General features: G+C 43.8%; 1 protein-coding gene across 1 annotated transcript in view; it reads right to left on the reverse strand.

The window, feature by feature from the left end:
- Positions 1-12,407, reverse strand: part of Lonrf1 (LON peptidase N-terminal domain and ring finger 1) — a 34,059-nt gene extending 21,652 nt beyond the window's left edge. Inside the window, exons 1-2 of the mRNA XM_042700593.1 lie at positions 11,636-12,407; positions 547-665 (exon numbers count right to left, since the gene is read on the reverse strand). Coding sequence (XP_042556527.1) covers positions 547-665; positions 11,636-12,362 — 846 coding nt within the window. The 5' untranslated portion in view covers positions 12,363-12,407. The remainder of the gene's footprint in view (positions 1-546; positions 666-11,635) is intronic.
- Between the last annotated feature and the right edge of the window lie 2,087 nt (positions 12,408-14,494).

The raw sequence follows: 14,494 nt of genomic DNA on the forward strand, positions 1-14,494 counted from the left end.
TTGCTCCCCATGCAAGAATTAAAAGACTCACATGCTAGCTGTACTTCCTTGGAAAAATTGGTGTAACATTGTTTTTCCTAAGCCGGGTACCAGTGGCTCACACCTGTAATCCTAGCTACTCAGGAGGCTGAGATCTGAGGATCACAGTTCAAAGCCAGCCCAGGCTGGAAAGTCCATGAGACTCTTATCTTTAAAAAACCGGAAGTGGCACTGTGACTCAAGCGGTAGAGCACTCGCCTTGAGCTGAAAAGCACAGGGACAGCACCCAAGCCCAGAGTTCAAGCCCCACGACCGACAAAAAAAAACCAAAAAACAAAAAAAACCATTGTTTTTCCTGTTGCATGAATGTTCTTTAGATATGAAACAAAGGTTTTTATATAATTGAATACTTTTTCAGATAATATAATTTACTCCAAATTTTGAACCTAGATTTCTAGATTATTATTATTCGTAGGCAACAACAATTTTGCTAAAATTAATAAGCATAACAGAAGTGCCCCTCGTTGACACTTTAAAATTTATGCAAATGTACAATAGTAATTTTACCTCAGGCCAATTTGGAAGTTGAAAGAGAACCCCATTTAAGTCTTCTATGGCTGCCTTAAACTCCTGGAGGCCAGCATAGGATTCTGCTCTGTAAATTTTTAGAGTCAGGTCATTGGGCTCTGAAATAAATATTTTAGAAGGATACAGTTATTTTAGAAAGATTATATAATCCACAAAATACTATATTACTTTAAGAAATGACTTGTGCTTCCAGTCAATAACTACCAAACTAGAGTTTATAAACCAACTATAGGCACAGCTCATTTTCATGTCATATCATGCTTTGAAGTGTTGTCAAAGCCTAGGAATATTTTAGAGACTACCGATGGCTAGACCCATGGCTCAAGTATGGAATACTTACCTCGTAAGTGCCAAGGTCTTGATTTAAAAAACCCTCAGTATACTGCCAAACAGCAGCAAATACTGAAAAATACATGTGTAACTACTTCTAAGAAAGTATTTTTTTACAGAAAGAGTAGACTATAACTTTTTTGATTATATGTCTTACATGTTTAGAAGAGCTGCTTTTTATACCTTAATGTCTAAATCTTCCTTTACAAAAATGAGCCCTACTGTGAATACAGTCCCACAGTCACAGGGTCTGATGAGGATTCACTCTTATGAGACATGATCCTTCAGGAAAAGGGTTGATCAGAATCAGCTTTCTTTTCTGGGAGGGAGGAGGTACCAGTACTGGGACTTGAACTCAGGACACTATCCCTTGGCTTTTCACTCCAGGCTGGCACTCTACCACTTGAGCCACTTCCAGCTTTTTAGTGGTTAATTGGAAGGGTCTCAGACTTTCTGACCTAGATGGCTTCAAAGTGCGATCCTCAGCTCTCAGTCTCTTGAGTAGTGAGGATTACAAGTATGGGTCACTGGTACCTAACTGAGAATCAGCTTCAAGAGATCTAATTTTTAGTGTTTGTCCCTTAAATGTCTTGGAAAAAATGCTTTATTATTTATTTTGCCATCCTCTACACCTGTACTTGAGAAACCAAATTACTGTTCAATGGCATGAGGAATTTAATATGCTTAGTCTACTGATCTTTAATCATCAGTTACCACAAGGATGCAAATCTTTTTTTTTGGGGGGGGTGGGGGGGTCTGGTCATGGGGCCTGAACTCTGGGCCTGGGCGCTGTCCCTCAGCTCTTCAGCTCAAGGCAAGCGCTCTACCACTGAGCCACCTTCCCAGGCCCCTTTCCTACTTAATCTTTACACAGGTTCTTTAGAGCAGTATTGAAGACGACCTGGGAGTTATCTTTGAAAAACATCTGATAAACTATGAAATAGATGCTAATTATCCTGATTCAATCATTACAAATGTATACATGTATCACAGTTTCAGTGTTACCCTAAAATATGTATAACTATGTGTCAATCAAAAAAATGTTCTTTTCCACTCTGACCAAAGTGTCTCCTCTTTACACAGAACCATTCAAACTACTGAAACCCTCCCAAAGAGCATCCTAAAAGTCTGTGCATTACTGAAGAAAGGAAAGAGGTTTCTCTAAGAAGAAAGAAACAGAGAACCAGATTTCTTGCTCAACTCTTTGTAGGTATGCTTGTTGAAAATTTCAAATGTAAATGGAATAATTACTCTGAGCAATTCTACTAGGGGAAAAAGGTTCACACTTCATCACTTTTTGAAGAGATTAGGCCTATCCAATTTATTTACTTTGAATCCTTATTCTAAAAAAGTGCTAATACATCAATTGAGGTGTTTTGAGTAATCATAGTGGTTGCCCTTCCTGTGAACTTTCAAGAAAGTAAACTAAAACCAGCAATCCACATTGGCAGCATCATTAGCTCACGTATGAATGAGCAAACATTCACTATCTGTTCTCAATCTGAACTTGAGGACAATGGAGTGAACAAATCATTTCACACCCCAACACAACAGGTTCACTGTTCACTATGATAGGTACCTACAGTGCCTAGCAAGTGCCTGGTACCTCACACACTTGGAATTTGCTGACAAATACAAAGATGGCATAGTTGTGTCAACTGTATAGAGGAAAACAACTTTATAGTCTCATTCCAAATCATTATCTGTAGTCTTGTTTCCTTTCTACCAGGACCAATGATAGGTCTAGTTTCCTGTCAGGATGGAAAGCCCAATCTTTATTTTCAGTCTTTTTAAAAATTATCTTTAACGTACAGAGGTTTCAACTGAGCATGTTGATTCATGCATGCAGTGCACCTATGTACAGTCACCCTTTCCATCATTTTCTCCTTTTTATCCTTGTCTTAATTTCTCAGAGTCCTCAAATTTCTAACTGCCTGCTTATACTTTCATAAATTCAGCATGTTTTCCATCCCTCCCCTCCCCCATAAAAACAAAAGTATTCCACTATTCGACACAGCTGACTTCCCAAATAATTAACTTTGTGTTTCACCTACTATGGTATTTTTCAAATTGACTTCATCTTTCTAACCAACTCCCAGAATCTCTTTGGTGTACTACAATAGCTTGCTTTCTCCTGCCTCCAGTCTACTTACGTGGTCACCATCCACCAGATAGATATCTGAAGAACAGAAAGTTCCTTCATGTCTGTCTCTCTGTAGTCTTACTTCCTTATCATTATGAACCTCCCACTTCAAGTCTCAGTAACACTGATACCATGTCTCCTTCCTTGCTCACAGCCCTCATGGTTCCTTGCCCAGTGCAGGGGCTCTTCTATCACACAAGATTCAGCTCACCCATCTCCCCAAAATATTTTCCTTTGCCTCCCTCTTGACACATCTTAAGGGTGGATTGCCTGAGCCTTAAAAATCAAACTACCTGGTTTCAATTTCTAGGTCCTCCACTAACTGAAGGTGAGAAAGACAATAAATCATCTAGGTGTTTCCTTACTTATAAAACGGGGGGGAGGGGAGGAGTTCTTAGCAAATTTAAGAAATATCAAGATACTGTTCTAAATGATTTACAGCTTTCCTATGTACAACCAGCATTGTTCACATTTTCATGGATAAGGAAATTAAGCACTGACAGTCCAAGCAACTTGCCCAGGATTAACTAGTTAAGTGGTGTATTCAAAATTCAAGGTGGATTCAAAATTCAAACTTCAGCTTTTTTTTTTTTTGGGGGGGGGGGTCCGATCGTGGGCCTGAACTCTGGGCCTGGGCGCTGTCCCTCAGCTCTTCAGCTCAAAGCTAGCACTCTACCATTTGAGCCACAGCGCCACTTCCGGCTTTTTTTTTCTTTTTGCTTATGTGGTGCTGAGGAATCGAACCCAGGGCCTCAGGCATGCAAGGCAAGCGCTCTACCACTGAGCCACCTTCCCAGCCCAAACTTCAGCATTTTTATGTTTACCTCTACAATGTGCTCATACTTGTCTATCTCACAAGGCTGTTCAAGAAACTAAATTCATGAATACTCAGTACTCAGAACAGGCTTGTATAGAGAAGGCAATGCCTGCTTAAGTTGTGACTATTTCTTCACAGTAGACACTGAGCATTTCAGAGTAGTTTTTTAAATCTTCTATTCTTATGCTTGTGCCTGCAGATACTGGCTCTAAAAATGTTCTCTGAAGCATGGAAAACATTAAAAGCTGAACTCTATAAGCTCATCATTCATGCTTCCATTACATCTTCTCTTAGGCCAGTTCTATTCTCTAACTCATTGGGCAAGAAAAGAAAGTAGTCTTGATATGCAGGAGATTTTATGGGCTGGAACTAGATTTCTAGTGATGGTTTTCCATCTTTGGGCCAGTCAATTAGAAGACCATGTCTTGAGTAATATGAGTCTTAAAAGTTGATACTTTAGCTCATCTTTAAGAAATTGTGTCAAGACTACAAAATTCTAAAATATTTACTCATAAAAGTGAAACCAGGTATAATGGCACATACCTACAATCCCCACAGGAGGCTAAAGAGAATCATAAGTCAGCCAGCCTAGGCTACATAGTTTCTGGAAAAAAACAACAACAAAAAAAATGCACTTCTTTTTACAAACACACATACACACACACACACACACACACACACACACACCCCAGTGTTGTTACTGTGAAAAAAAAAATTAAAGATTCAATTGGCTTTTATTTGCAATTCTTGGCAAGCAACATGTAATTCTACAAAAGGCATTAAGTGTTCTGAAGAATAAGCAGTTTGGCTTCACAGATTTAAAAAAATGGCAGAGGAAAGATAGGGGATGAAAAGCACACTGTTACACAGTTACTTTCCTGTCAGGGTTAAAACAGGGTATTTCTTTAGGATGCTGAGTCAGATTGAAAAGAATCATTTTTGGAAAGCTAACCACTTAATCCAGTGTTATTATTTGGTACTTAGCACAAGTTACTCTATTCTGAGTTGGTTTGGTTGCCAGGGCACACAGTTCAGGAAGTTATCCAAACCAATGGCCTTTCATAAAATCCATTTAGCAGTATACAACCTGTACCTTTTTTTCAGGGATATATAGATTACATTATGTGAAATTTTATAAAATATAGCTATATCTACTACTTATAACTTGTTTTATTCTCCAAGTAATTAAAAATTAAATTCATGTGATTTGTGTGTGTGGTTCAGTCCTTGAGCATTTTCACTCAAGACTATCACTTGAGCCACAGCTTCACTTCTAATGGACCTTCCTGCCCTGGCTGGCTTCAAATCTTGATCCTCAGATATCAGCTTCCAGAGTAGGTAGGATTACATGCATGAGCCACCAGTGCCTAAGTTCACATGACTTTTAAAGGCTACAGAATATTTTCCTGTATGCATAAGCTACTTAAAAAGACCTTATTCTGCAATTCTAATTTCTGTTAAAAAGAATAATATTTATCCATATATCTTTTTACCTATGTTTTTCTATTTTCTGTAGAATTGAAAAAATGAAGTTATATAGTTTTCAAGATATTTTGCTTTTTTTCCTTTTATAAAAACTTGATAGTACACTTCAACTATTTTTGTTTAGTAGAAAAAAATTAAAAAACTGTCTTAACATGCATTTGTTTCAACATTATACAGTCATGGAAAAAATCTAGATAGTAGTGCATTGCACGATGTCATTGAGAAACCATGTCTGATGCTAATCCCAACATACTATAATACAGCCATGTCTTGTAGGCTATACCACAATCATGAAAGTCTTTTGATGTTTTGAAGAATGCATCCCTATCGATGACATGACTATTAGGATTTAGATTGTGCATACACATAAAATACCTATGATTACTGGTTTTCTTCTGAGTGTGCTTGTAACTTATAAATCAAAATAGCAAAATTCTGCATAGCCAACCACAGTATCATTGCTTGGTTCCTCTCACTTCAGTTCAGTACAGAACTTGGATCATCAGTTAAGGTGAAAGATGTTTATTTCATGTTATTGATACTATTAATGATTCATTAATAATGTAAAAGAATGATAGTTTGGCATAGTGATGAAGATTTGAAACTCTGAGTTAAAATATTTGGGTTCAGAACACACACATCCTGCTTGGAGCAGTTTATTTAACTCTGCATCTCAGTCTCTTCATCTATAAAATATATCTTACAGCTATGGAAACAAGAGTGAACACACATCCTGGCACATAAAGGCCCAGTCAGTAAGAGCAGTTGTTTATAACAACATAGCAGTGTGCAAGGCAGAGCATGGACTACCCCATCATTTACCTGCATAAATTTTAACCTAGATGAGGAATATCTTTTAGGATTAGTAGAAACCGAAAGACATACCACACACTACAAGGATTCAGAGGGAAAGCAAAAGCAAAAAAAAAAAAAAAGCCAAAAACTGAATAGAAGCTTTTGTCTTACATTTTAGAGTTCTCTGAGATCATTCATCTTTTATAATAAAACATAACTCTAATTTTGAAAAATAGACAAATTTATCTAATTATCTAAATGTTTACTTGAATATTTCTCAATAAACAAAAGATTAATATACAAATAACTAAAACTCTAAGTTTTGGTGTATTTGGCATTACCTGATGGAAAAAAAATGCTGGAAATTATTTAAAACCCGGCACTTCATAAGACCAGTTATATGGCCCAGTGTTTTCCATACATCAGTAAGCATGTGCTACTAAAGCTAGTCTTTTTAGTAAACTTGAGGTACTGCAAGGATCATTTAAGTGCCTTATAAGTTAAGGAAATGAATCAGTAATATGCTACATACACTCAGTTAAAAGTTAATTAAGCTTTGGAGATTTTAAAGTATCAAATTGTTATAAAAGAAAATAATAAAAAAAAAACTGTCAAGAGATCTTATTTTGCTCACTTCTGTAGTTCTAGAACTTGCCCTGGCTGTTTTATAGGTATTCATGTATTTGTTAACTATATAGTAAGAATGTGTGATATTTTAAAAAATCTATCCCAGAAGTGATAACCACGTACCTATTTTCTTTTAGCTTTAACTCGATTATTTAGAAAGTCAACCACTTCTCAATCTGTGAATTAGGAATACTGATTCTTGCCTTTCTGTTCCACACAAACTTTTGTAAGGATCAATTAGGATGATAGAAGTGAAAACATTTTGTCAGCTACAATGCATCAATGGCCAATGTTTGAAGTCCTTTGCACAGTACGGACATAGATCGGTTATTAATTAAATCCAAATGTTATCTTAACCTAGTTCAGTTGCTAAAGATATTAAAACCCATCATATTCTCCTTAAAGGTATTCAATATTCCATTTACCTATGGTTCTTATGATTGTCCTTTTAAAAAAATTTTTTTTTAATTACTGAGGTTTGAATTCAGGGCCTTGCACTTGCTAAGCACTCTACCAACTGACCCAAGCTCCCAGACCTTTATTGCTTTATTTTGGGGAGCCTGGTCTGATTTAACCCTCCTAACCAGTGCCTCACTCATAGCTGAGATCACAGACACACGTATCTGATTACTGATTGAGATGAGGTCTCTTTGCTAGGCTGACCTCAAACTAAGACCCTCTTATTCTCCCAGCAAGTGGCCAGCCAGTAGCTGGGATTACAGATGTGGACGATTGTGTTACACCTTCGTCTTTGTGTAACTGTAACTGCAGTACTTACACTTTATTAACCTAGGCCAACATGTTACCACTAACGTGTGTGAACTAGAATGAAGATGTAACCGTTAGAGAAATCAGTAGAAATAGAGGACTTAACTCGTAAGGTTAGAAGGCAATTTCAGCTAAGTCATTTTCCAGGTAGACCACATTTTAAAATATTTTAGTATTTTCTGTGAACTTATTCTGAAGGAGGCGCCTTTAGAATCATTTTACTTTTCTGCCTCATTTAATTCTCACAAGCAACATAAAAGCAGAGACTATGCTCACTTTTCCGATAAGGAATCCACAGCAGCAGTTAGGTAACATGCCCAAGGTCAAAAATAGTGGAGGACTATACTGGGATTCATACCCAGATTCTGCTCGAGGCTCCCAGAGCTTTCACTGCACTCGGCATCTGTATCTCTAGTTGCCTTAGTTTCCTTCAACTTAACAGTACCCAGCAGGATTCTCTGAGGGGATGAAATGACTCAAAGAATGCAAAAGCACTGGGGAACAGTTGATTACTAATGTTGAAGACAAAAACATTCTCTCTAGGACATTCTTTTCCAAACAATTCTAACTGTAAATTATACTGTTCCGTTGTGTTCTTTGGCAGAATAAGGTGAATATGCAAGGTAAGCAGTGTAAAACTTCATTAAGAACAAAAAGCCAGTATTACATAGTGGGATTATTTCAACAGACTACAGGATAAAGATTCAATGCAGAAAAAACTTTTACATAATATCCTTGGATACCAAAAAGTATTTCATAACTTTATGAAACATGAGAGTTAATGCCAAAGGATCAATGGATTAAATGTTATCTAAATATATTTTAATGCAACAGAAACTTACGTAATCCAATGGGAAACTCCTCATTTTGGCAAAGGTTTTCTAGCTTTCCTTTTCTATTAGCAGGGATAAGTTTGGATCTATGTGGGCTAACTGTAGACTAGATTTTTTTTTCTATTTAATAATATTGGTTTTTTTCTTCCCCACAAGAAATGTAGGAAGAAATTAACAGTGAGATCTTTTCATTATCAATGACATCTTCAATAACTACAATTGTACAATTATATAAACACACTTCAAATATCTACTGCAAACGAGCTAATAATTGTACAAATAAATTTATGACTCTTTTGCCAATAACTGTAGGGTTGGTTTGTTTCTGCAGCACAGACAATCGAACCTACGGCTTTGTGTATGTATGCTAGGCAAATACTCCATCATTTAGCATTACCCCCATCCCTAGTTATGCCCATAAATTATGAAACACAAAATCTGCCCTTTACCAGCACTGTTCAGTGCTAAGATATTTTTACTTCAAAAGAAGAATGCAAAGGTAAAAAATAGTTACCCTCAGTAGTGCTATCTATACTTGGAGACCTACTCCAAGTATGGATTTTTTTTTTTTTTGTCAGTCACAGGGCTTGAACTCTGGGCCTGAATGCTTTCCCTCAGCTCTTCAGCTCAAGGCAAGTGCTCTACCACTTGAGCCACAGTGCCACTTCTGGTTTTCTGAGTGGTTTATTGGAGATGAGTCTCATAGACTTTCCTGCCTGAGCTGGCTTTGAACCTCAATCCTCAGATCTCAGCCTCCTGAGTATTTAGGATTACAGGCATGAGCCACCTGTGCCAAGTTTGGAATTTGGAGGGGGGGGGGGAATCGGTTGTGGGGCTTGAACTCTGGGCCTGGGCTGTCCCTCAGCTCTTCAGCTCAAAGCTAGTGCTCTACCACTTGAGCCACAGTGCCATTTCCAGCTTTTTCTGCATATGTGGTGCTGAGGAATTGAACCCAGGGCCTCATGCATGCAAGGCAAGCTCTCTACCACTGAGCCACCTTCTCATGCCCCTGGAATTCATTTTTAAAAGAATTACAAATCAGGAAAAAAATAAGGCAACGAAGTGAAAAGACTTGACTTCTAGTTCTGCAAGAGCAGGATTAAGTAGGTTAGTGGGCAGAATCTCCATGTGTAATCTATGCAAATAGAACAGAATAGAGTTAATCTCTCAGACTTTGTTAATAAAATCCCTCCTACAATCTTAAAATATTTTCATTGAATATTGTTAGGCCTTAACTACTCAAATGTGCTTGCTCACTGCTCTCCCATGGCCTAGGACCCAAATTATTGTGAATCATCTAAGATCGAGTAACTGCATAGTAAAAGTAACTGCCAAATAGAGTAAGTTTTTATTCTGTCATTAAGTTTTATTTTGTTATAAGCTACGAAGGCAGGATGAACAGTAGACAATGGATCAACATACAGAAGGAAACACAGTTGTCTGTAAAAGGTGACAGCTAAGTGACTGTGAAGAAGGCACTGCTGTCTAGCTCCAGTTTCCTCACTAGGAGGAGACATGGCAGTCACAGGATGGTTGCTACAGACAAGTCCATCTTCTTCACTTTTAGAGAGCTAGAGTTATTTGTGCCACAGCTCTAGTCCCAACTAGTTTTCCTTCCGAATTCATTTTTATCATTATTTCTCAAAAAGTATTAAATTGAAAATATACCAGATTTCTGCTTGGAACTTATTATTAAATGAATGTGAGTGAAAGACCCACAAGATGACACTATGAATTTCAGTAGCTGACAAACGTATTACCTAAACTTAGTATTCAGTTTAGGCATTCTTCAGCAGTAGTCTCACAAGAACTATTTCACAGCAAAAACACAACTTTAAATACCCTTAACACAAGGCTTATTAATAAAATGTTAAGGGTTATCAACAATAACGCTATGGACATTTGGGGCCTGATAATTCTGATAAGCAACTGACTTGTCCGGTGCACTGTGGAATGCTTAGCAGCATCCCCAATAGGGCCACTACATGTCTGGACCTTAGCACAGCCCCCATGAAGTGGGGCAACCAAAAAGCCTCAAAAAGTTGCACTAGATAAGGTCCTGGGGGCGGGGGTGGTGGTGGCAAAAGTCCCCTGATTTAAAGCACAACTCTTTATTTGCCTAAGTTTGACATCACTCTTCTTTGACAATCCCATCCAACTTAGGAAAATTGTTAACCTGGGGTTATAGCAGGCCAAAGCTGCCTCTTCTCGAAGAGGAAGAAACAGACGAAAGACCTACAAAAGCTTCTCTTAAGACTTGATGATCGGGCTGGGAAGGTGGCTCAGTGGTAGAGTGCTTGCCTTGCATGCATGAGGCCCTGGGTTCAATTCCTCAGCACCACATAAGCAGGAAAAAAAATGCTGCTGGTAAGACTTGATGATCATGAATCCTTAGGCACAACAACAGCGTAGCAAACACTCTGGACCAGATACCTTTACATCCCGACAAACCTACGGCGCATTCAAAAGTGAGCTCCCAAGTCTTGTATAAAGTTATTGTTCCAAACTGGCAGGCTGAAACTTCTGAAAAGGAACCAATACTGAAGTCATCTGCCAGGTAGCATCTGCCCCCCACCCTCCGGCCAGTTCCCACACCTCCGGGAAGCAGGGTGGCCGACGGGGCCTCCCTCCGGTGCCGGGTGCCCGCGCCGATCTCCCGCCACGCCCACCGGACGTCACCCGTTACACAACGCCCCCCCACCCCAGCTTATGCAATTCTGCCCTCCCGCGGCTTCCAATTGCCCGGGTGACTTTCGGGCGAGATGAAGGTAGACGCGGTCCGCCCAAGTGGGTTGGGGGGAGTCTTCCCCTGCCCGGGCTGTGGTCCTCCGCGGCGAACCCGGCCGGATCGGAGAGGGGGGGGGTGGGGGGAGGTCAGTTACAGAACGCGCGCGGACTGACCCGCTCCCCACCCGTCCCGCGCCCGCCGGCCTCGCACCGGGTCACTCGCTGCGCGCCCGGTGCGCGCGCACGCGCCCGTCAACCGCGGCCGAGGGAACCCCGAGTCCGTGCGCCCCTCCCCGCGCCGCGTCACAGCCCGCTCCCGGGGCGATCCCCATTGTGACCGCAGAACCCCACGGCGCCGCCCCTTCCCGCATCTCCCCCCCACACCCTCACCCCACCCCGCACACCGCATCCCAAGAACCCGATCTCACGGAGGTCCCCGACACCCGCGTGGCCCCGGGGAAGCCGAGCGGCGCCGGGTGACCGGGCCGTCGGGGACACGGAGGGTGGGGTCGTGGTTCGGGCCCGCGCCGCGCCCCGCGTCACCTGCTCGTAGCGCCTCGCAGGCGGCGGCCAGGGCCTCCCGGTAACGTCCCTGGTGCAGCAGCTCCCCGAGGCGGCCGGCCGCCCGCGCCCGCTCGCGCTGGCCCGGGAACCACTTCTCGGCCAGGTGGTTGAGGACGACGCTGGTTCGGAAGTCGGACGCGGCGATGGCGGCGGCGGCCAGAGGCGGCGGCCGCGGGCCGGGGGTGCTCGCGGCATCCGGAGCGCTCGGGGCGGCGGCGGGCGGCAGCCGGTCCCGGCACAGGCGGCAGCGGGCGCGCAGCTCTCTCCGCAGGCAGCGGCGGCAGTAGCTGTGGCCACAGGGCACGGTCACCGGCTCGCTGAGGAAGCCGCGGCAGCCCAGGCAGCTGAGCAGCCCGCCGGCGCCCGCGGCCGGGGCGGCGCTCCAGCCCAGCCCGTGGCGGAGCCGGTAGTGGAAGACCAGGCAGTCCACCAGGGCGCCGAGGCACTCGGGCCTGGCCGGGGCCCCGCGGCGCAGCGCCGCCGCGTACGCCTCCAGCGCTCCCTTCAGGTGGCCCTCCAGCGCCAGCAGCTCGCCGCGGCGGAGCAGCAGCTCCCAGCGCCCCGGCTCGGCGGCCGCGCGCTCCAGCCGGTCGTCGCCGCCGCCGCCGCCGCCCACTTCCCACAACCGGCCCCGGCTCCGTGGCCCGGGGGCCATCTGCTGACTCCTTCCCGGGGAACCCCTCGCCGCCACGGCCGAAGAAGACATGGTCCGCGGAGCACTGCTCCGCTGCCGCCTGCCGTCGCCGCCGCCGCCGCCACAGTCCCGGAGCCTCCGGGGCGCGCGGCTCTGCACGCGGCCGGCGAGCAGGGGGGCGTGGCGCGCAGACATGGCGGGGCGGCGCGCGCCCGGGAAGCCCCGGGGGCGGGGCCTGGCGAGGGGCGGGGCTCGGCGGCGAGGGGCGGGGCCTGAGCCCGCAACCGCGCCCCGGGACTCCTCCGACGCCGCCCGCGGCCCAGTTCCAGGGAAGTGGACCGCCGGGCCCCGCCCCTTCCGAGCCCCTCCTGGCAAGAGACGCGGGGGTCAGATGATCCCCCAGCGGGGATCTAATTGGCTTCTCTGGAAAGGAGGGCAAGGCTTGTCACTGAACAAAGCCCTGGGAGCCCAGAACCCCATCTGCCCGGTCTCCCGTTCGCTGGGCACCGCCCTCCCTCCGTGGCCTCACACCCCCTCAGACCTCTACCAGACGGGGATCCTGGGGTGTGGCGGGCCTTGTAGGGCTGAGGGCCTCATTGCCCCCCCGCCGTGCCAGTGCACCTGGGTGGGGCCGGGTCCCCTGCTCCGGAGGGTGGGATCCTCCGGGTGCAGTGTCTCCGCGATCAGGTGAGCTCTGGATGGGCACCTAGCCGCAGAGGGACCCGGCGTGCCCTGTCGGGTGCCTCGGTGCCTCGGATCCGCCGTAGACCAACTTTACAGACACCCCCACGACTCCCTCCCCGCCCGCAGACACGCACAAAAGCCCACGTGTCCCAGGTGACTCTCCCCCCCCCGGCGGGCACGGGAGGTTTTACTGGTGCCTGACAAAAACTTGTCCAGAGAAGAGCCTCCCAAGTTCCTCAGGTCCTCCCCACCACTGCCAGCACTGCCCGGCATCCAGACCAGAACGGTTTTCACAGGACAGGACACTACAGGACCCCCAAAAGGGTCTGTGGTTTGTGGTTTGGCTGAAGGCAGTGGGGGGAGGGAGGGCGAGGGAGGGAGGGAATGGTCTGCTTTATATATATATATATGAAATCTTTTCTTTAAATTTGACTCTAGCGAGTTAAAGTTCTCACTTAAAATGTCGATTTGATTATAGGGTACTGGATTGTTCATGTAAGAAATGATTTAGAACTGCTGGTTCTTTTTCAAATGGAACCAGCAAGGGAAAGTTATTTGTACAAAATCACACAGCCAAGATTGTTTAGAGGTTTTAAGATCCTATAACCTTATACTAGTATGATACTATGTCAGTGGCAATGTAATAAAATATTGTCAAAGTCATTAAGTGGAATGTCATCCTGCGTGCTCCATCTGAAATTGGCTACCAATTGATATCCCTGTTCATACAGAAAAGGCAATACTCATTTTGAGTTACATGTGTTTCTACTACAAAATGAAAAAAAAAAATAACTTCAGAAGAGATAGAGGGCTGTGGGGGAGAGGGAACAAACTTAGGCTCCTGTTCTCATAAGGTGCAGAGATAGATTCGTTCTTTCACAAGTCCCTGAAGCAAATTGCAGACAGATCCAAGAAGTGGAATGGAGAGCATTGGGATGGATTCATGAGCAAAACCTGAAACCTCATCTAGCCTACATTTCAACCACCAGAAGTGATTTTAATCAGAAACCCACATACTCACTTGAGACTTGAAAAGTCATAGCCACTATAACAATTATCCACATTACACATGCACATTCACTTTTATAATGCATTTTGTTCTGTACAGCTTACACAATGTCCAGGAGAAAATAGTTCAGAAGTGTGCTCATGATTATACAGGGGTATAATAGTTGATGAACATTCAAAAGTTTATTTGCAAATATAGTTTAAATCAGGTGATTGCGGCATTTCCCCCCAAATGTATTAGAAAATAATGGGAAGGATAATTTGTCCTTTGGATTGGCTTTCCCTAATAAATAGGACAAATAACCACATCTGATTGTGACATGAAATAAAATGTCACAATTATGATAATGTGAGGGGGAGGGATGGGACTGTAGGAGGAATCTTGCCCTGTTCTCCTTGGCATTTGTGAATGGTGATAATTCGTGTTTGCTGGTTTATACATTTACATAACTTGTTCCCATTTATGTAACTTATTTATGTAAGAGGCTGTACTGCCACTGTGGCCTTTGTAT

The sequence above is a fragment of the Dipodomys spectabilis genome, unplaced genomic scaffold (assembly GCF_019054845.1).
Source record: "Dipodomys spectabilis isolate Male_0828 unplaced genomic scaffold, ASM1905484v1 ptg000009l, whole genome shotgun sequence".
NCBI classification, from domain to species: domain Eukaryota; kingdom Metazoa; phylum Chordata; class Mammalia; order Rodentia; family Heteromyidae; genus Dipodomys; species Dipodomys spectabilis.